The sequence below is a fragment of the Electrona antarctica genome, assembly GCF_951216825.1.
Source record: "Electrona antarctica genome assembly, contig: scaffold_896, whole genome shotgun sequence".
Taxonomy (NCBI): Eukaryota; Metazoa; Chordata; class Actinopteri; order Myctophiformes; family Myctophidae; genus Electrona; species Electrona antarctica.
Window position 1 is genome coordinate 675 of NW_027637597.1, and position 21,855 is coordinate 22,529.

Genomic DNA, 21,855 nt, shown 5'->3' on the forward strand with positions numbered 1-21,855 from the left:
TTTCCCATCTTTTTCGTACGGTACATATAGTGTTTGTATTTGTATCTGTGTATACATTTCGTTATGCTATGTTGATGAATTGAATACACAGGACCATAACGGAAACAAGCCCATATTATTTTTGTCTCGTCTTACTGTACCACGCTCAGTTTACATTTCTGTTGAGAATGCTCTGTTCTACAGTGATAAGTTAAGTCGGTAGAGCCCTTGAATGTAGACCGTTAAAATAACGCTTCGACACAAGCGCGCCTGCACAATTACAGCACTAAGTATCAAACACTAGCTGCTCATTAATATTAATCTGGAAGCTAATTAAGTCCCCCTAATGAATATTAATATTGAGCTACACGGTGATGTAATCAATAATTGGAAGCCAAAAGGGCAGAGCAGCCCAGACGAGTGAGCTAAAGAGACAGGGCCACGGAATCTTAGAATCACACGCTGAACCAGTGTTCATACAGTACACATGAATTCACACAGAATTCACACAGAATTCACAGAATTCACACAGAATTCACACAGAATCCACACAGAATCCACAGAATTCACACAGAATTCACAGAATTCAGCACTATCATTGAGTGTACAGTACATACACAGTGGTGGATAAAGTACTCAAATGTTTTACCTAAGTAAAAGTACAAATACTGCAATGTAGATGTACTCCGTTACAAGTAGAAGTCCCGTATTCGAAATGTACTCAAGTACAAAAGTATCGGCATCAAAATGTACTTAAAGCACTAAAGGTAAAAGTCGCAATGCGACACATTGTGAGCTTGTAGATCAGCTATTTTCAAATGGCTGAAATGTATATAGGGTTGAAGTGATTAAGGTATGTTTTCTAATCAAAATTTAAATCTCCAAAGTAACTAGTACCTAAGTTGTCAAATAAATGTAGTGGAGTAAAAGTAAAAAATTTGGCTCCGAGATATAGTGGAGTAGAAGAAAAAAGATTGGAAATTGGAAATACTCAAGTAAAGTACAAATACCTCAAAATTGTACTTAAGTACAGTGTAATTTACTGTAGCATCTTTCCTAACTCCGGTGTATTCACGTTGCATACATATAATGTTCATGAATAACATGCTTGTTGTCGAAGTCAAAATAAACAAATAAAGTAAAGCAAATGAAGGATATCTCACCTTCAGTCCGAGCAGAGCTCCCGAGTCTCGAGGCACACTTCCATCCTTCATCCGCTTGTTGAGCAAGATGCGCCCGATGAGGCGGTCCCCGTCTTTGGAAGGCTGCCATGTCACCGGGTGCTACAAGGTCAGAGTGACAACAACGACAAACACCTTCTTGTTTCACATGCTTTATATCCACTAGGAGATTTATCACTTAAAATAGACAAAGAAAAAATACTAAACTAAACGAGAAAACAAAAAGGAAAAAAAAGAAACGGGGTGGGGTGGAGGGCTGGTGCAGGGGAAGAGGGAGGGGGAGGGAGGGACGGAGGGGCCTGGTGGATATCGGGTTCGGTCCATTCACTTGATTGAGAAAGAGAGTGTCGCACAAACTCCTGTTCACTGCCTGGCGCTGTGGACCTCACACTGATGGGCTTTTAGAGAGCTATAGGTTGACGCTTATAAGTTCAAAATTTGGAGTCGTGTCGTGTGTCACTTTTTCCACAGTGATTTCATTGGGATACCCGCAGTGCATACCAAAGAATGCCTTATTAGAACGGTGGTTCTCAAAGTGGGGTCCGGTGGCGATCCCCAGGGGCTGCGCGGCAAAATGTGTTCGTGGCGCACCGCGAGCTTATGAGCAGCTGCTATTTTGGAGTATCTTTTGAAAAATCTGGAGAAAAACTACTACCCTGCCCTTTTTTTCTTCTTTCTAATTATGTGATCTGCCCAAAACGTTGTGTTTATTCACTTTATTGTCATGATTCGTCACAACAAGAGTTGGCTTTGTCCGAGGCTTAAAAGGTCTTTAAATAAATACTTTTTGAAACGTCTATGGGAAAAAAAACGAATGGGGGATTCTCTTCCAGGCCTGCTGTCGTCATGAAAGGGGGCGGGACTGTGTCCTTACTTTGACTTTTGTCCGTCATGCATTTATAAGGTAAAGGAGTGATCTGGACACCTCAAGCAGAGCGGTGCTCAACAATTTCACATTTATTTGATCCTCCTGGCTGTGTCAGTCTGACAAACTCGGATATTAGTCCTCCTAAGGCATTCTTTGGTATTCTCATGGGGATCACAATATATACAGTATATATATACACAGTATATATATACAGTAGTATATATATATATACATATATATATATATATATTACTGAGTGCAAATCTAAACTAAAGCGGATCACTGAAAGAAAATGTCTCAAAATCTGTGTCAGAATTCACACCTCAAAAACAGCCTTTGTTGTTCAATTAAAATTGTTTGTTCCAATTAGAATTGTTGTTATGATGTTCATCTTCCCAAGCCTGTGTGGACCTGCCGACAATGTGATGGTAGAACGGGATGCATGCAGAAGCAGTCCATGCACAGTGAAGCAAGCAGCACCCCCCCCCCCTCCCTCCCTAGCTCTGGTCCATGGTGTCAGCCAGAACATGCCGACACTAAACACAAGGGACTATGGGCTCTATTTTATGCCTAAACTACACTGCGCAGAAAGCATGGAATACGGGATGTGTATATTACAGGAAACTCCCGTTAAACTTTCCAACAAACTCCGGTAAACTCCCGAATTGTACCATCACACCTGTATATTACCGTATATTACTGTATATTACTGTATATTACTGTATATTACCGTATATTACTGTAAATGCTGCTAAAATGTAGGTTTACGGGCAAATCTAGTGCCCATAATTGCCCGTTAACTCCTCTTTTCACGCAGTGCTACTACTTTGCCTTTTTTTTTACTATTTTTAAAAACATTTTTGAATAGTTCAACTAGCCGATCTACATCAACACGTTGTGAGCTTGTAGTTTGGCTATTTTAACCATTGAAAAATGTTTTAAAATAGTAAAAAAAAAATAAGGGGAAAAGGGTGGCGCAAGATATATCTGTATGTATTTCCTCATTGACCAGGTGTTTGATGTCACTGTATAGTGAAAAATAAAGAATATAATTTTGCCGACACAAAGGCAGTTTTATGGTGATTTCTTTTTTTTGAGAGGTGGGATGCCTGTCAGAACACACCTTTTGTGCAAACAATATGACCACCAGGCAGGTAAACCTTTATTCATAACACCACCTATACTCAGAACTTTTTAAGTCTCTTCTTAACACTTAGACCGCTATCATTTATTGAAAAATTAGGATCTAATTCACGCCAGCATTTTTTTAATTTGAGCTCTTATTTTGAAAATCTGCCATTTCCGGTCCACAACCGGTAGTCCTACGTTAGGAGTTTTCACACAGCTGGATGGGCCTTGTTTACAATGTGAATCCAGGCCGGAGCTCCGGAGAGCTCTAGATTGTCAGCTCTGTGCCGTCAAAGAAACGCTGTTTTGACCAAAAATGCCATCTGGGACAAGGAATAGGAGTTACAGGCGATTGAAAGAAATGGATAGAATGGATGCTTATGGCGACGACGATCTAAGATGGGCGATCCAATGCTGTGCTAACAACACAGCTAGCTAACCGGCTAACGTGAGTAGCATTTTGGCTCGAGCAATCGAACGCGCTATAAAAGCTCAATTGCCGAAGGCCGTCGGCAATGGCGTTAAGCGCCAGTATCAAAATTAAGCTTCAATTGACTTTAATCGTCGGCAATGGCGCGGAAGCTGTTAAGACTCACCTCTTTTCTATGGCCTTCATCATTCCTGATTTTTTAAATTTTGTCATTTGAACTGTTTCATTTCTTGTTGTTACTTGTTTGATGTTTTTGTGTGCATAACTGTCTCTAGATTTTATTGTGTAAAGCACTTTGGTCAATCTTGATTGTTTTAAATGTGCTATATAAATAAAGCTTGATTTGATTTTGAATTATACTGATCCAGTCAATTATAGCATATTTTCCCAAACAGAGGATTTTACACAAAAGGTGGGGTTTGGGTAGGCTTCCCACCACGGAGAAAAAGGCTTTGAACACCATACAAACACATTTGTATCGGTGAGTAGAGAAATCATATTCTTAATTTTTACTACACTGTGTAGACATGAATAAGAAAAAGAAAAAAAAGTAGTCCCTGTCGTAGCATTAGAGTTGTGGTTCTCAAACTGGGCTACAGGGAACCCTCAATGTTCCTATAGGGGGTTCTAAAAGTAAAGTTTGAGAAGTCAGTCTGGGCTATAGAGAAGTCACTAACGGTCATGGACCAGAGCCCCCCCCCCCCCCCCAACAAAGCAGTCCTTCTCCAATCCAAGGTGTAGGCAGCCGGGGTTCAGGGCAGGGAAGCATGCCTCACTCCACATCGCTCCACTGCACACAAACATACAGTACAACCACTGCAAAGGGTGGGAGTAGCGGAGGAAAGCAAAAAAATATATATATATAATAATAATAATAATAATAATAATTCAGATATATTTCCTACAACACACAAACAATTGAGGTTTAATCACAAACGCAGGAGCTACGAGGGAGGAAGATCGAAACGGGGAGAGAACGGACGGCACAGAATTCAAGGCATGAGACACAACTTAGGATGAGACCTCGGACGTGACAGTGAAAGGGAAAAAAGAAAAACAGATCGTCTGTGCAAAAACAAATTCAACCTTCCGTGTTGGTGGTTTTTCTTTTTGTATTTTGTTTACTTTAACCGGAGTGAAGTGGAGAACTTGCGTGTCCGTGTGTGGCTGTGCGTGTGTGTGTGTTGTCTGTGTGTGTGTGTTGTGTACTTGTGGGTGTTCTGTTTAAGAGTGGGTGGTGCATGGTGTGGAACGAGGGGTTTGTGTGTTGTGTACTTGTGGGTGTTCTGTTTAAGAGTGGGTGGTGCATGGTGTGGAACGAGGGGGTGTTCTGTGGGTGTTCTGTTTAAGAGTGGGTGGTGCATGGTGTGGAACGAGGGGGTGTTCTGTGGGTGTTCTGTTTAAGAGTGGGTGGTGCATGGTGTGGAACGAGGGGGTGTTCTGTGGGTGTTCTGTTTAAGAGTGGGTGGTGCATGGTGTGGAACGAGGGGGTGTTCTGTTTAAGAGTGGGTGGTGCATGGTGTGGAACGAGGGGGTGTTCTGTTTAAGAGTGGGTGGTGCATGGTGTGGAACGAGGGGGGAAGCAAGAACAATGCCCAAACGCACGGTATGCCCCGTCACGCGGCGGTGTCGCGTGGCTGACATGGCCGATATACAAGCTCACGGTGAGCTAGCCGCGGATGCGCCCGGCGCTATGAGCTTGCGTATCGGCTGTATGGGGGGGGGCACCGCACGGGACACCGTCGCACGGCGAAGTATGACCCAGGCTTTAAGAGAGAGGTGTGAAACGGGGCCTGTTGCAGAGAGGTGTTCCTCTAAAAAACGCACCGCTACACATTACAGAGCAAGACAAGGTACGGAGAGAGGACTAGCATGCAACCACTGGAGGTAGGGGCGGGGCGGGGGGGGGGGGGACCCACGTTTCTGTGTGTGCCATGACAAACATAGGGGGGTGGGGTGTGGGGGGTGGGGGGTGTTTGAGTGCTCTCCGGTAAAAAAAAAAATACTGGATGTCCATTTTAAATGCCTTGAAGAGCAAAAACAACAAGTAGCAAGCAAAGAGACTCACCCCGCCCCCCAAAAAGTAACCGAAATAATAAAAAGTTAACACAATAATCTCAAGGAAGAAAAAAAATAATAATAATAATACATCTCACCTATTTTACAATTAAGAGACAGAGAGAGCAAACAGTATATGGAATAGGTCATAAATAAAATAAAATAAATGAAAACAAATGAAAACAATGCAGGCTAGATTTGGTCTCAGTACCTTCTCACTATGGCTATGCTCCTCGTTTAGGGTAGTGCTACTGCACGTATCAACTCCCGAGTCTTTAACCTGCGGTTCGCACCATGCCAAGTCCTCTTCAAATGAGTGTCCCCCAAAGCGCACCATTTTCTTTTGCCTCTCAGATAAGGTGTGTGTCGGCTCGGACATAAATGCCTGCTCAATAGTTTGTCTTTTTCCCCTTTGACTGTCCCCTACAGGTGGTGGGAATAAAAAACAAGAAAGGAAACAAGAAAAAACAACATGCAAAAAAGGTGTAAATAAAACGAAAAAAAAGGAAAAAACATGGAATGACCAAAAAAGACTCTGAGAGATAGATAGGGAGTCGGGGGGAGGGGGAGGGGGGGGGGGGGGGTCTAGAGAGGGGGGAGAGGGGGAGCCGAGGAGGGAGGGGGGTGGCGGGGCTCCGCATGTCTCACCAAAGACATTGGGGAGGCCTCGCTGCTATGCCAAGACGCATGGTCCCACCAATGGCCATCCAAATCTCCTGCGGGATAGGGGAGTAGTGGGCAAACATAATGCATATACAACAAGAGAAGACAGAAAAACAAAACAGGGACGTGTGAGGACGTGTGAGGACGTGCCAGCGCAGCGCAGCGCAGCGCCACTGACCGTCCATTCACTGGGTTCTCAACGTCTCGGTCCGGTTGGGAGCCTTTCTTAGCCCGATTCATAGTCCTGTGGCGCCATCATGAGAGTTGTCAAACCGACAAGCTTGTCGGTTGACATTTCTCAGCCGTTCTCGGCGCGACTGAGCATAAATTCGGCTTTACGGGTGTGTAACTCTGAGAGCGTATACTGACCACTGGCGGTGACCTCGCCGGACCAGACGTTGAGAAAAGTAGTTCCATATTCCCACAGTGGCTCTTTTTGGCTCATGGGCTTAATGTATATAACGTAAAGTCACGTCACAAGACCAAGATGGCCACCGTGTGAATATGGTCAATGACAGAGCTTGACATCAAGGACATTAACATTAAACACTCACACACACACACACACACACACACACACACACACACACACACACACACACACACACACACACACACACACACACACACACACACACACACACACACACACACACACACACACACACACACACACACACGTGCATGTGCGCGCACACTTTACACACTTGAGATCATTGAATTACAATGCAAAGTGGTAAAAAAGCCCCTGTGGAAAAAATGTGGAAACAAGGGTATAGACATAACAGTGTACGTAAGTATGGCTCAACGCTGATCTACAAGCCCTCAACGACCATCGACATTGTGATGTGTCTAGATCTAGATCGGCTATTTTGTGCTGTTGCTGAACATGTTTGACTTCACGGTTAAAGAAAACAAGAAAAATGTAAAAAATGACGTAAAGATATTTTTTTTGTATTCAAATCAATGATTTCAATAATGGATTAGGTGGATGAACCGATTCACCCCTTTTATATACTCTCCCATTTCCTCTTTCAGGCCTTTATCTTGCACTAGTATCTACAACAGCCAGAGGGGGAAGGAAGAGTAACACAGCTCACACATCTATTATTAACTGAAACGGCTTCCACTAGACTATAGAGCAGCTATTCCCAACCTGTGGGCCACGCACATACTGCAAGTGTGCACCCAAATAATTCATAATAATATTAGTATAATAATAATATAATTTGCATGTTACTTTGAATGTTATCAACAGATATCAACCAGTAGGTTACTTATCAAGACGATAAGTAGTATAGGCTCTACTGGAGCCTACTGGCTACGATTAGGAAACACTGAAGTGAAATTACTGGTGCCGAAGCGGAAACATCGTGAAACTGACTCACGTGGCCGATTAAGACTGATATGAGTTTAGGGGACTTACGTGGCCGGTTAATACTGATATGAGTTTAGGGGACTTACGTGGCCGGTTAATACTGATATGAGGTTTGGGGACTTACGTGGCCGGTTAAGACTGATATGAGGTTAGGGGACTTACGTGGCCGGTTAAGACTGATATGAGGTTTGGGGACTTACGTGGCCGGTTAAGACTGATATGAGGTTAGGGGACTTACGTGGCCGGTTAAGACTGATATGAGGTTAGGGGATTTACGTGGCCGGTTAAAACTGATGAGGTTTGGGGACTCACGTGGCTGGTTAAGACTGATATGAGGTTTGGGGACTTACGTGGCTGGTTAAGACTGATATGAGGTTTGGGGACTTACGTGGCTGGTTAAGACTGATATGAGGTGAGGGGACTTACGTGGCTTGTTAAGACTGATATGAGGTTTGGGGACTTACGTGGCCGGTTAAGACTGATATGAGGTTTGGGGACTTACGTGGCCGGTTAAGACTGATATGAGGTTTGGGGACTTACGTGGCTGGTTAAGACTGATATGAGATTTGGGGACTTACGTGGCTGGTTAAGACTGATATGAGGTTAGGGGACTTACGTGGCTGGTTAAGACTGATATGAGGTTTGGGGACTTACGTGGCCGGTTAAGACTGATATGAGGTTTGGGGACTTACGTGGCTGGTTAAGACTGATATGAGGTTTGGGGACTTACGTGGCCGGTTAAGACTGATATGAGGTTAGGGGACTTACGTGGCTGGTTAAGACTGATATGAGGTTTGGGGACTTACGTGGCCGGTTAAAACTGATATGAGGTTAGGGTTAGTGTTAGATTTAGGGTTAGTAACAGTCGGACAACGTGACCAACGGACACGTGTCTCTGTGTTTCGATTGCATCGTCTTGATAAGTAACCTACTGGTTAACACTGGTTGATTGTAGTGCCAGCAGTCAGATGGGTGGGCCTGATGCGGTCAGATAGGTGGGTTGGCTGGTGCAGCAAAAATAGCTGATCTACAAGCTCAGAATGCATCACACCATTGTGAGCTTGAGATTTTTTCTTCTTCTCGAGCGTTTCAAGTGGGCATTGACCCAGAAAAGGTTTTGGAGCAACTGCCCGCATTAGTGCTTTCATTTTGGTTTTGTTTTGGGTTTTTTCCAGATAACAAGAGCATTAAGCACTTGGCCCTTTCTTGTCGGGGCTGTAACTTCAAATGGGTCTTCATGCTAACTAAGTTAGCATGCCGCTATCTTATCCAGGCTGGATCTTGCAGGATGAGGAAGCACACATCTCTAATGCGTTTAGTTCAGTGCTACATCAACCTTAACTGACCTCCATCTAAAGTGCACCGGCCGGCTGGGTGGGGGGGGGCGGGGGGGGGGAGAGAGAGAAGCTTTTTAAAGATGGGGTTCATGATTACAACTTCTGTAGGCTACGACAGTGGTGGAAGAAGTAGTCAGAAAGGCCTGTATTCAAAATAGTACTGGTCTATATGTACAGTCAGTCAGCAATGGAACAAGTACTCAGTAAATGTGGCAACACCACCATATAGAAATAGTCTGTGGTCTGTAATCAAAATGTTACTTGTTTATCTCTGTAAGTAACTCTAGATAAAAAGTGCATTGCCTTAAACACATGTATATAAATCTATGAAGCCAAGGGTGGAGTGTAGTCAGTGTGCTGGGTTATGCAAACTGTGTCCTCCTAACAAAGCAAACACCACTACATTATTGATGCCGCATGTGGGGCTTTCCGGGATCGCGATTAGTTAGTAGCCATAGAAGCACATGTTTTAGAGTGTACGGCTACTCAACTTGCCCAGCAAAATACAGCTGTGTCCAAGGGCCTTACGTTTTGAAGGTCCTTGACATGAAGAGAACTGGTTTAAACAGTAGTTAAAAAGAGTCCACACCCTTTCTTTGTATCTTAGTTATGTACTCAACCTATTGGTTTTATACCTGTATATATGTTGTGTGCATCTTAGTTATGTACTCAACTTATTGGTTTTATACCTGTATATATGTTGTGTGTATCTTAGTTATGTACTCAACTTATTGGTTTTATACCTGTATATAATTTATGTTGTTTGTATGTCTGGCCTCGTGGGGAAAGATGGTGGGTGGGTGGGGAGGATTGGGAAAGGAGTTGTGGGAGAAAATATAAAAACAAAGAGTTGTATTTTCTTTCTGTGAAACTTGCATAATATGATGTCATACTCTTTGAATAAAATGTATAAAAAATAAAAAAAAAGAGTCCACAAGTGGAAAAGAACGAGGCACTCCAAAAAGTGCCGCCTTTTTTCCACTTGCATTGGTGCGGATTCTTTTCAACTATGTGTGTTTTGTAAGCCACAAAAGGCACAGATACTTTGAGGTTTAACCACATTCAGACACTTGGTTTACTTTAATCGACTTTAGGCTTTAACTGGGACATAATAATGCAAGTTTTATTAGTTTATTACATAATCAAAGGCTACTGCGTTGTGTTGCGTTGCAAGGACCCTCAAGTACATGCCTCTGAAAATCCCACGGAGCCTTTTATTTGGTCCTTGTACATTGTGTCAAAGTAGGTTTAATTATGTAATCGAGAGAGTGCACATGCAGAGAGTATACAGTACAGACTCCCACATTTGGGGCTGGGATATTGAGGAGAGTATTAACGCGATCAATAAAATCATTACATAATTCAGTCAGCTTCTGATCTGCTCTCCAAAACACATTTAATAGATATAATGACAGATCACTTAGTTTTGGCAGTCCATTGAATCTTAACTAGATTTCATTTAGCATAAGTGCCGAAGCAGCACACGCGTCATCTTGTACTGTATACTGTAGGTAGGTTATGCGGATGTTTGTGACTGTTCTATTGTAGCTCAGAAATAAGGGTCAGGTTCCCTGTGGCCTCCGGTAAATGTCTAGAAATTCCTCTGCACATGCGCTCGCGCACACACACACACACACACACACGCACGCAAACACACACACACAGTAAGTTAAGCGGATGTCTGTGACTGTTCTACCTATACCTCAACAATAAGGGTCAGGTTCCCAGTGACTGTGGTATCTGGTCACTGTCAACAAATTACTTTATCCGCACGGACGGACGGACGGACGCACAAACGCACACACAGGCACTGACACGCGTCTTTAAAAAGCTGACCAGACGAAGGAAAACGGTGCCCTGCATACCCATGCACTCTGCCTTTAGCTGCACTACAGCCACAGCATTTCTTCCCTTACCGGCGATATGACTCTGAAGAGGGAGAAGGAGCCAGAGCAGAGAGAACATCAATTGTAATTGCATGTGAGCTGAGTGAATCAGAGGAGAGAGAGAGAGAGAGAGAGAGAGAGGGAGAGAGAGAGAGAGAGAGAGGGAGAGAGAAAGAGGGGCAGAATGCATCTTTGGGCCATATGTGTCCAGTCAGCTCCTCAGGGTTTGTGCACTCAGCTTGACTGGGCCGGGAAATGGGTTGTGTAGTGTCGGGATAAGCAGGGATGGTGTCCTGCTCTCTAACCTCACAGGGATGGTGTCATCCTCTCTAACCTCACAGGGATGGTGTCATGGTCTCTAACCTCACAGGGATGGTGTCATCCTCTCTAACCTCACAGGGATGGTGTCATGGTCTCTAACCTCACAGGGATGGTGTCATGCTCTCTAACCTCACAGGGATGATGTCATGCTCTCTAACCTCACAGGGATGGGATGGTGTCATGCTCTCTAACCTCACAGGGATGGTGTCATGCTCTCTACCCTCACAGGGATGGTGTCATGCTCTCTACCCTCACAGGGATGATGTCATGCTCTCTACCCTCACAGGGATGGTGTCATGCTCTCTAACCTCACAGGGATGGGATGGTGTCATGCTCTCTAACCTCACAGGGATGATGTCATGCTCTCTAACCTCACAGGGATGATGTCATGCTCTCTAACCTCACAGGGATGATGTCATGCTCTCTAACCTCACAGGGATGATGTCATGCTCTCTAACCTCACAGGGATGATGTCATGCTCTCTAACCTCACAGGGATGATGTCATGGTCTCTAACCTCACAGGGATGATGTCATGCTCTCTAACCTCACAGGGATGGTGTCATGGTCTCTAACCTCACAGGGATGATGTCATGGTCTCTAACCTCACAGGGATGATGTCATGCTCTCTAACCTCACAGGGATGGTGCCATGCTCTCTAACCTCACAGGGATGGAGTCATGCTCTCTAACCTCACAGGGATGGTGTCATGCTCTCTAACCTCACAGGGATGATGTCATGGTCTGTAACCTCACAGGGATGGTGCCATGCTCTCTAACCTCACAGGGATGGTGCCATGCTCTCTAACCTCACAGGGATGGTGTGATGCTCTCTAACCTCACAGGGATGGTGCCATGCTGCTCTCTAACCTCACAGGGATGGTGTCATGCTCTCTAACCTCACAGGGATGGTGTCATGCTCTCTAACCTCACAGGGATGGTGTGATGCTCTCTAACCTCACAGGGATGGTGTCATGCTCTCTAACCTCACAGGGATAGTGTCATGCTCTCTAACCTCACAGGGATGGTGTCATGCTCTCTAACCTCACAGGGATGGAGTCATGCTCTCTAACCTCACAAAGCCCTGAGGTGTTGGGCCATGAACCAAGAGGAGAGGAGAGGAGAGGAGAGGAGAGGAGAGGAGAGGAGAGGAGAGGAGAGGAGAGGAGAGGAGAGGAGAGACAGGAGACAAAAGGAAAGGAGGGGAGAGGAGAAGACAGGAGAAGAGGAGACAGGAGGGGAGGAGAGGAGACAGGAGGGGAGGAGAGGAGGGGAGGGGAGGAGAGGAGACAGGATGGGAGGAGAGGAGAGAGGACAGGAGACTGGAGGAGACAGGAGAAGAGCAGAGGAGACAGGAGGAGAGGAGAGGAGAGGAGAGGAGAGGAGAGGAGAGGAGAGGAGAGGAGAGGAGAGGAGAGGAGAGGAGAGGAGACAGGAGATGAGACAGGAGGGGAGGGGAGGAGAGGAGACAGGATGGGAGGAGAGGAGAGAGGAGAGGAGACTGGAGGAGACAGGAGAAGAGGAGAGGAGACAGGAGGAGAGGAGAGGAGAGGAGAGGAGAGGAGAGGAGAGGGCGTGCCAGATGTAATGGTTGTGGCTCATGGCCGTGAGCGAGGGCCCAAGACTGATTTAGTGCCCCGTCGTTCTCCCTCTGTTTTCCCCTTTATTGATTCCCTGACATGCAGGCTCATAATAGTGCCGAGCGGACAGAAAAAAGGAAAGGAAAGGGGAACAGAGAAAGGAGATGGGCATTGTGTGACGATGGCTACATTCTCATTAATAAACTCCTGTATAATGCCTGGTAAAAATGTTAAAAAATATATGAATAATGAATAGACAACGCTAAAACGACAACAGATGCTTTCCCGGTTTTATTGGGTTAAGTCAAAGTAGCAATGCCAATATAGTTGGCTCTGTACTTGTGCTCTTTTCCTCTTATTTTTTTTGTTTTTACCTCTACACTAAATATCTTCGCCGTAAATAACCAACCTATAGAGCGTCGCAGTCAGGCCCAGGTCCTATTCAGGCCCAGGAAATAATTTCCCATTAATTTTCCCCATAGACATTTCAAAAAGTATTTATTTAAAGACCTGTAAGCCTCGAACAAAGCCAACTCGGATCGTGACAAATCATGACAACACACACAATATTTTGGGCCGAACAAATAATTACAAAGAAGAAAAACAACAAAAAAGTGTTGCCCTTTTATTCTTCTTTCTAATTATTTGTTCAGCCCAAATGGTGCTTGTTGTCATGATTTGTCACGATCTGGCTTTGGATCTATTGTGTATGAATGTATGTATAGGCCTATGTATGTAGCTGTGTGGCTATTAACTACTGTGCCTGAAGAAGGTCTTTGAAACGTTGCCTAATAAAAGTGTTCATATTGCAAGTGCAGACGGTGTGCGGGTCTTTGTGCACTTTATGTGCATTTATTTATATATAAATATGTCTAAAATTCTAAATGACATTCTCTTCCCCTTGCTTTATATACCCTATATACTTTGAGCGGGGTACGCCAATGTCAAATATTTGCCTATTATATGTGTCATTGCTACATCTGAAGAGGCTGAACTTCACACCGTACGTCTCACCCCCCCCCCCTCCCCCCCACCAGCATGGTGGTGCGACGACTATGTTTAAAACATACACAATGTTTCACCCCCTGCCTCTTTTTTCCCCTCCCCTCGCTCTCGCCCCCATCTCCGAATTGTAGTAAAAACAGCGTCAATAATTAATGATCCAATTAATAGTTTACACTGCTTTTTATTGAGCTGTCAAAGTGATGGAGAGCCTAGCTGGGAGGTGAACTCCACACACACACACACACACACAGTCACACACACACACACACACACACACACACACACACACACACACACACTACTACTAGCTCTGCCTGGTGGCGCTGCCGCCTGCCGCCCTCCTTTCGCCCTGAATCAGCACTTTGGAGGAGGAGGAGGAGGAGGAGGAGGAGGCCTGGGAGCGTCGGCATGCAGGCGGGCGGGCGGCAGCGCTGGGCCGGGCCGGGAACCGCAAAGACTGCTGATGCTCACAAATTTATGGCCGTGATGACTTTCCTGCTCTGCTGAAAAACCACCACCACCACCACGGTGGGAGAGAAGTAGTCTTTACTCTAGATCAGTGGTTTTCAGGCCCATTATTTATTCAGCATTTGAGCCACGGAACAATCAGTTGATGAGATTTGCACTTGCAGAGCCAAAACTAAAGAATGTTGTTAACATTGTCTAAGATTTTGGTATTGATGTTGGTATTGATAGGAGAGATAACAGGCAAGCGTTGAACAAAATAACAATTATTTTACATTCTCTAATTGTGAAGACTTCTTGTAAATTAATTAATGCAGACGTTTAACAATAATTTAACTCTTGAGAGCGTAAAATGAAACCAAATGGACCCTTAGGTCTTCTTAATTTTATATTTTTCATATCCTGAAAAATGAACATTTTGGAGTCGATCTGCTACTTTTGTAATTTTTGAATTCGAATCCTGAAAAGTAACAGTTTCGGGACTTTTCCACCCGACAGAGACGAACGGACGCCCTGGTTGGCCCAACCCTCATAATATCTGTCCAAGTGGATGCAGGGGGCGTGTGTGCCAGCGTGGAGGGCATGTACGGTACAGCCCTCCTCTCCCTTCTTGTCCTGGGGTGTTGCTGTTAACACACACCTATGACGTCCCTGATCTCCCGGGAGGCTGTGGTGCTTTTTCACTGAGCAGGAAAAAACTCATCACAGCCATAAATTGTGACGCATCAGCATTCTGTGGTCGGCAATGGTGAGTACTTTTATACTCAAGTAGGCAATACAGTATTTTCATTTTTCCAACTCCGCTATATCTCGAATATTGTATTCTTGAGGAGCGCCAGCCCCTCCTACTGTATGTCCAGGATTTGTGTAAACACAAACATTGTGTAAACAAACATTGAAGACAAAGGTGAGGACGCAAATTGTGATTGGCCGGACTGAGATGATGTATGATGATGTATGATAAGAGCGCGCCTCACTTGACACAGGTGTGATTTGACAGCTTTCGTTAATACTTACTTTGCACATTTAGATTATTAAAACAACAACCAATTAAAAACCCTATTTGATTCCATTACTTTTGTACTTTTTTTTTTAATCAAGTAAATTTTAGTTTACTTAGCAGTAGCAGTGCATTAACAGTAACAGTGCGTGTCTATGTACATTGTGGCATTGCTACTTTTTGCCAGGTGCTTGACAAGCGCCTGGACTACATTTGCTACTTCTCTACTAGCGACCGTACTGATGACCTTAGTGGACACTCGATTGGCTGCCTCTAGGCTGCCTCTAAGCCTCACCCATAAAACCCAGAGTCTGAACGGCATAACACTACTCTGCACTACACCTGGCACTTATGACTGAGTCATTCTTGTTTACTTAACCCATTCAGGCCTGACGTCGAAATAAAAAAAACGTTCGCTCTGAAAGAATATATATTCAAAGATTTGTCCCGCATTTTTACGATTTTTCAAAAATAGCAGACCTACAAGTTCATAGCGCGCCACCGAGTGGCGCGCTATGAACTTGTAGATCTGCTATTTTTCAATAGCTAAATTATAACATAATGTTTAAAACACCAAAAGGGGTTCCCGCCCCAAAATGGGTTAATGGTTAATGTGGTTAAACGCTAACGTGACATGGATGTGTTCCAGGTCTCAATGGGTTAAGTAAAGACAATCTAGAGCAGTGGTTTTCAACCAGCGGTCCGGGGACCACCAGATCGGATGTTTGAGCACAGTCAATGAGCCTCTCGAGCATCAGGTTAGTCCATAAAACGCTGTGAAATTGAGAGGGAGGGAGCAGACTTTTTTTGTCGTCTCCGGCGACATACTGTACACATTTTTCGAGTCGTCCTCTCTCTTTCTCTCTCTCTCTGATCACAAACTACTTTGAACCCGAGCATGTCTATTCTGAGGATAACATTTGCCAAAAAGAGACGATCTACAAGCTCACAACAACACTATTTTTGGGTAGATGGAGAAAAAGAAGTGGTCCAAGAAAGTACAGTTGTAACTGTAAAAAAAAAAAATCACTTTTAACGAGAATAGTTAATAATTGAAGTGGTTAAGCTGTTTGGACTATCATGGTCACATTAGGTTGAGTGCCGCTGGCTTCTGGTGTTATACGCTGCCAAGGGGATGGCAGCTGCGAGGCAAAGAGGGTAATCACTGTTGTCAGCCTGGAGGCTACAGAGGGCCATGGAGGGCACAGCCCTGTCTGGGGACATCCCATAATGTTTCATTTCAGGGCATAACTGTGTACAGTAAGTGGTTTTAGCACTAGCCGTAGACGGGCTGGATGAATAGTGATAGCAGAGAGTGGGAGAGGGAGGGGAGGGAGGGGAGGGAGGGGAGGTGGTGGGGGAGGGGAGGTGGGGTGGAGGGAGGGGAGGTGACCTTGCAACTTTAGTCACGACTCACGACCAACACAAAGATCTACGATCAGGAACTTTTAAAATAGCAAAAGTGAAATCTCTCACAGATCATCATTATTTAACAACTTTAACCCTGGCTGCACAGTTGTGGGTGTGTCATTATAGCCGGACCTACAATGACCCTATAATATACAGTAGGTGAAAATAAAACATTTTAAATATGTGAGCAACTTTAGGAAACAAACAAATAAATAGAAAATATCAGATCAGGTATAGGCTCACAACAACGTGGCACGGTGGGGTGCGTTGTGAGCTTGCATGGGCTATCGATAGATCAATAGATCAGCAATCAGCTGTCAAAATAATGTTGAGGTTGTTAAACAGATGTTAAACTGTGCTCCTGTATCCTTACGATGCCTTCTCTTATACTCTGGGTAGGATGTACAGTATACAGATCATCGAGCCTGCAGATCAGCTATTTTCAGCTTTAGGGTTAAAGATTTTATTATAAATTGCTGTCGAAAATGTTGATAATCATAACAATAGTATGTGTAAGTGTATTGGTGCAGTACAGTAGGTTGATTCAATTTAACCTACTGTAATTTCTTTCTGGACAGTGTCGGGGAGGGTGGGGTTTTAGACTACAGAAGGAGAAAGGTATTTGTGCATGTGCCACACATATAGCCATAGAGAGTGATGGACATTTTCTCAAAAGACAAAATGCTGGACTGTGTCTGCCTTGACGGTGTCCGCTGAGCTGGCGTTGTCATCCGCTTGTAAAGGATTTAGTCTGCATTTTCTCTTATGGGTGCACCGAGAGATGGCGAGCACGCACGTCCAATTAGATTAAGAGGCTTAAAAGCTAATTAAAATAATAATAATACAATAAATAAAATGGTGAATTCAAACGGCTGGGTCACCTGAGTGAGGGGTATGACGCTATACGACACCCGGAACCCCTGATGACCTTGGGATTCATCACTGAGGATACGTCCCAGGTGATGACCGTGGGATACATCACTGAGGATACGTCCCAGGTGATGACCTTGGGATACATCACTGAGGATACGTCCCAGGTGATGACCTTGGGATACATCACTGAGGATACGTCCCAGGTGATGACCTTGGGATACATCACTGAGGATACGTTCCAGGTGCGTCCATGCAATGTTTTTTTTCTTCTTTTTGTTCTAGTTGCACACCATTGTCGTGTCGTGTGCCTAGAATAGCAGCTAATCACAGCTACTATTTTAGGCGTGCACAACCAGGTACAGTTGGAGGCCATCGATATTGTCCTTTTCTTTTTGCTGAGGTTTGCGTGATCTGCGCAAAAGGACAGTTAACCCATTTTGGGCGGGAACCCCTTTTGGTGTTTTAAACATTATGTTATAATTTAGCTATTGAAAAATAGCAGATCTACAAGCTCATAGCGCGCCACTCGGTGGCGCGCTATGAGCTTGTAGGTCTGCTATTTTTGAAAAATAGTGAAAATATTTATTTCAGAAAACAGAGGATTTAGAAGGATTTTTTTAAATGTTGAGGTCAGGCCTAAATGGGTCAAATGATAAGGGACAATATCGGTGGCACCCAACTGTAGTTGCACACCATTGTGGTGTCGTGTGCCTAGAATAGCAGCTAATCACAGCTACTATTTTAGGCGTGCACAACCAGGTATAAATCAGGCCCTACTCCCTCCCTTCCTTCCTTCCACAGCCCACTCACTTTACTATTCACTAATAAAGTGATTTAAAGGAGCGCTCAAACGAGGTCCTTCGTATTAAAGGCACCCACACCAATAAAATAAAAGGTATGTCTGCTAATGACGGCCCATTCAGCAGAATATATATATCTCTGCTGTCGAGACGAAACCACCTGACTCCAAAAAGAAGAATAAATAAATCAGGAAATGAAAAAATATACAATTTTCAGGAAACTAACCCATTGATGCCTGAGGCCGAATCTGGGAACGCCTTCTAGGGCCTGACCTAAGGTTTTTGACACGCACAGGGCAAAAGAAAAGCCTCCATACTTACAAGGTTTGACAATTAAATCAATTTGTAATTAATTAGGACAACTGGTGGAGGCTGGCTGACCACTTGACGGATCGTTTGTTGTGCGTGTGTGCTGTGTGCGTGGTGTGGCGCGCGTGCGTGCGTGTGTGATGTGTGCGTGGTGTTGCGTGCGTGCGTGCGTGCGTGCGTGCGTGCGTGCGTGCGTGCGTGCGTGCGTGCGTGCGTGCGTGCGTGCGTGCGTGCGTTAATTTATGAAAGAGACGATATGCTTATTATATGTAGGCCTATATATTATGTATTATATGTATAATTACAATGCACAAAATAAATCATACGAATCTAAACAGTGGACTGACTGAGACTGACTTACATTCACAATCACTTGGAATCCACTAAAAGCTTAATATCAGAGTGTGTGTCCTTGATAGTCCCGTCGGTAATGATAGTATTGCGGCACAAATGTAGGGCGACCCAGACAGTCCTCACTGCTCATCTTCCCAATGCAGAAACTACACTGTGTAATCTTCTAGTATTTTCTACACTCTCTCTTTAGAGTCTAAAGCAGTAGTCAACACAACAAGTCATACTTGCAGAGTGACATGTGCGCGCACACGCAGGGGCAATCACACGCGCACACGCACGCACACACAGACACACACACGCACGCACGCACACACACACACACACACACACACACACACACGCAACCACATGCATGCTTCTGATTGGCTCATAAGAGCCGAAGTGTCCTCCTCAAATGCCGGTCGTGCTGCAGGAATAAATTGCCATAATTGTACATGTAGAGACAATAGTTACACACACACACACACACACACACACACACACACACACACACACACACACACACACACACACACACACACACACACACACACACACACACACACACACACACACACACACACACACACACACACACACACACACACACACACAGACATATGCAGGGCCAATGAGAAGATATAGTGGTTATTTTACATTCAAATGATCAGCTGCCACGTTGTTGTTTCACAAAACACAATCATTATTGATTATTGATTGAGTCAAACATTATCGTCACTGTCGGGTGGAAACCTCATATCTCCAGAACTGCTAATTTAAAAAATGGTTTAGTTACAAGCTCTTTTAAGTCATTTTCATTGGTTAAAATAATATTTGAACCAATGAAAATGACTATCCACCTGTGGGTTTTAATCATATCATGTATAAAAACCCACAAACACACTCAAAAGTAGCAAAACATTGCAGATCTACGAGCGGTCACGACACTTGACAAGCTTTGTGAGCTTGTAGATCGTCTATTTTTGCTACATTTGTGTGACACAGTCATAGGGCATTCATTTCCAAAAACAAAATCAATAAATAAATAAAACATAAAAAGGTGAACAATGGAGATACAAGGTGTCTGACCGACCAGAGCGATATCTGACCTGGCAAGAGGACTGTCTTCATAAATGCATTTGTGAGGCATTTCTGTGTAATACAGTAACCACAACTAAAACCTGGACATTACAGTAATGTGTGCAATACCAACACAGTACAATCCTCAGTGTTCATTCATCCATTAACCCATTTTGACCTGAGATCAGATTCTAAAAATGTCTTCTACATCCTGACAGTTTTCTGAAAAAGCTATGTTTCTATGTCAGTGGTTCAGATCTAGCCACTCGGTAGCATAACATAATGCTAACACCAAAATGGGTTCCCGCCAAAATGGGTTAAATGACTTTGGAAGTATAAATAAAGAGTGATAGCTGAGGATTTGACCGCGTGGATAAAGCACGTCATCTGCATAAAGGCACACGTCCTATCAATGAAATCAATGAAAACAGTGAGCATGGTAGCGTTACGGCGCCGGCCTCCTACCTTTCTCACTGACAGACTCACTCTCTATCTCCACGTCCTCGCAGCTGGTGTACTCGGGCGTGGTCGCCAGCTCCTCCTCCGAGCTGCTCAGCGACACCTGCCGCATCTTCCCGCCCTTCTTGGTCTTGTGGGGCTTGGGCGGCGGCGGCCGCACCGACTCCGACTGGTCCGAGCTGAGCGAGTCGTTGCGCAGCATGCTCTCCATCTTCTCCCGCTTGGTCTTGCGCACGGCCGAGCTGGGGTCCAGGTGGTGCTGCTGGCCCACGGGGACCCGCTGGACACGGTCGTCCAGCACGGGGCTCCGGTGCGGCGTGGGCGGGCTGTGGTTCGACGTCCTGCAGTGCCCGCCCCCCATGACGGGGGAGGAGCGGTCCATGGAGTACGACCGCTGGCCCGCTGCCATGGGCGGCCGGCGCTCGGTGAGGTGCTGCCGCGACAGGCGGATGGGTGCCGGCTCGTCCTGCTCCGTGTAGGCCAGCGAGACGTCGCTGTGGCGCCGCTCATGCCGCGCACGGCCCACCTCGGCGTGCATGCGCATCTGCTCCTCGTAGGGCTGCGGCTTGACCGGGTAGCGGGCCAGGTTGGGGTCGCTGCGGTAGCGCGTCTGGTACTCGTCCTGGCGCTGCCGCTGCAGGTCGTACTCGCTGCAGGGCTCTAGCTCCTGGTCCAGCGGGTACTCCTGGGAGTGCCAGCGTTGCCCGGGGCCCCGGCGGTCCCCCCGGTAGCCCGTGGGCCCCCGCGTTCCCGCTGCGTCCTCGTACATGTGGGGGCCGGCGCGCGGATGCCGCCGCGGGTCCCCGTCCCCGTAGTCGGACGGTGATCTGGGCATGCCACCGTCCGCCGGGGCATACTGCGAGTGGTCGACCCCCTCCCTTTGGTCGTACGCTTGGTTGGGGTCCCTGGACGCTGACGGGCTCCGCTTCCTGTCAACCAGAGAGAGAGAGAACAGCAGGTCATTCACCGCATCGACACTGTGTTTATGCGTTATCGTCATTAGGCGTGCGTTTTCACGGAATCTGTTTTTTGAGCAGTGCAATGAACAGCACTGCAATGTGTTTGTGTGTCCCTATGTATGTCTCCATGTATGTATGTCCGCTATCGCGCACGCACGCACGCACGCACGCATACGCACATGCATGCCTACTAAACCGCCAGTGTTAATTTAACTCTGAGATTGACCCTCGAGTCCATTTGGTTCCAACTGTACATCTCCCAGAGTTGAACGAACACTCAGGACTTCACAGAGTACAGCGTGTGGCTCTGCCCTATGTGTGGGTCTGGTGGACTTCTAGAGGACTTCACAGTGTAT

General features: G+C 45.4%; 1 protein-coding gene across 1 annotated transcript; it reads right to left on the bottom strand.

Annotated features, from left to right (window-relative positions):
• Positions 1-1,142: 1,142 nt before the first annotated feature.
• Positions 1,143-21,540, bottom strand: LOC306918791 (regulating synaptic membrane exocytosis protein 2-like; the record flags this gene model as incomplete). Its single annotated transcript, XM_079531656.1, has 3 exons — positions 1,143-1,262; positions 5,856-6,067; positions 20,547-21,540. Coding segments are annotated over 3 exons (1,326 nt in total), but the record flags the coding sequence as incomplete, so codon positions are not given.
• Between the last annotated feature and the right edge of the window lie 315 nt (positions 21,541-21,855).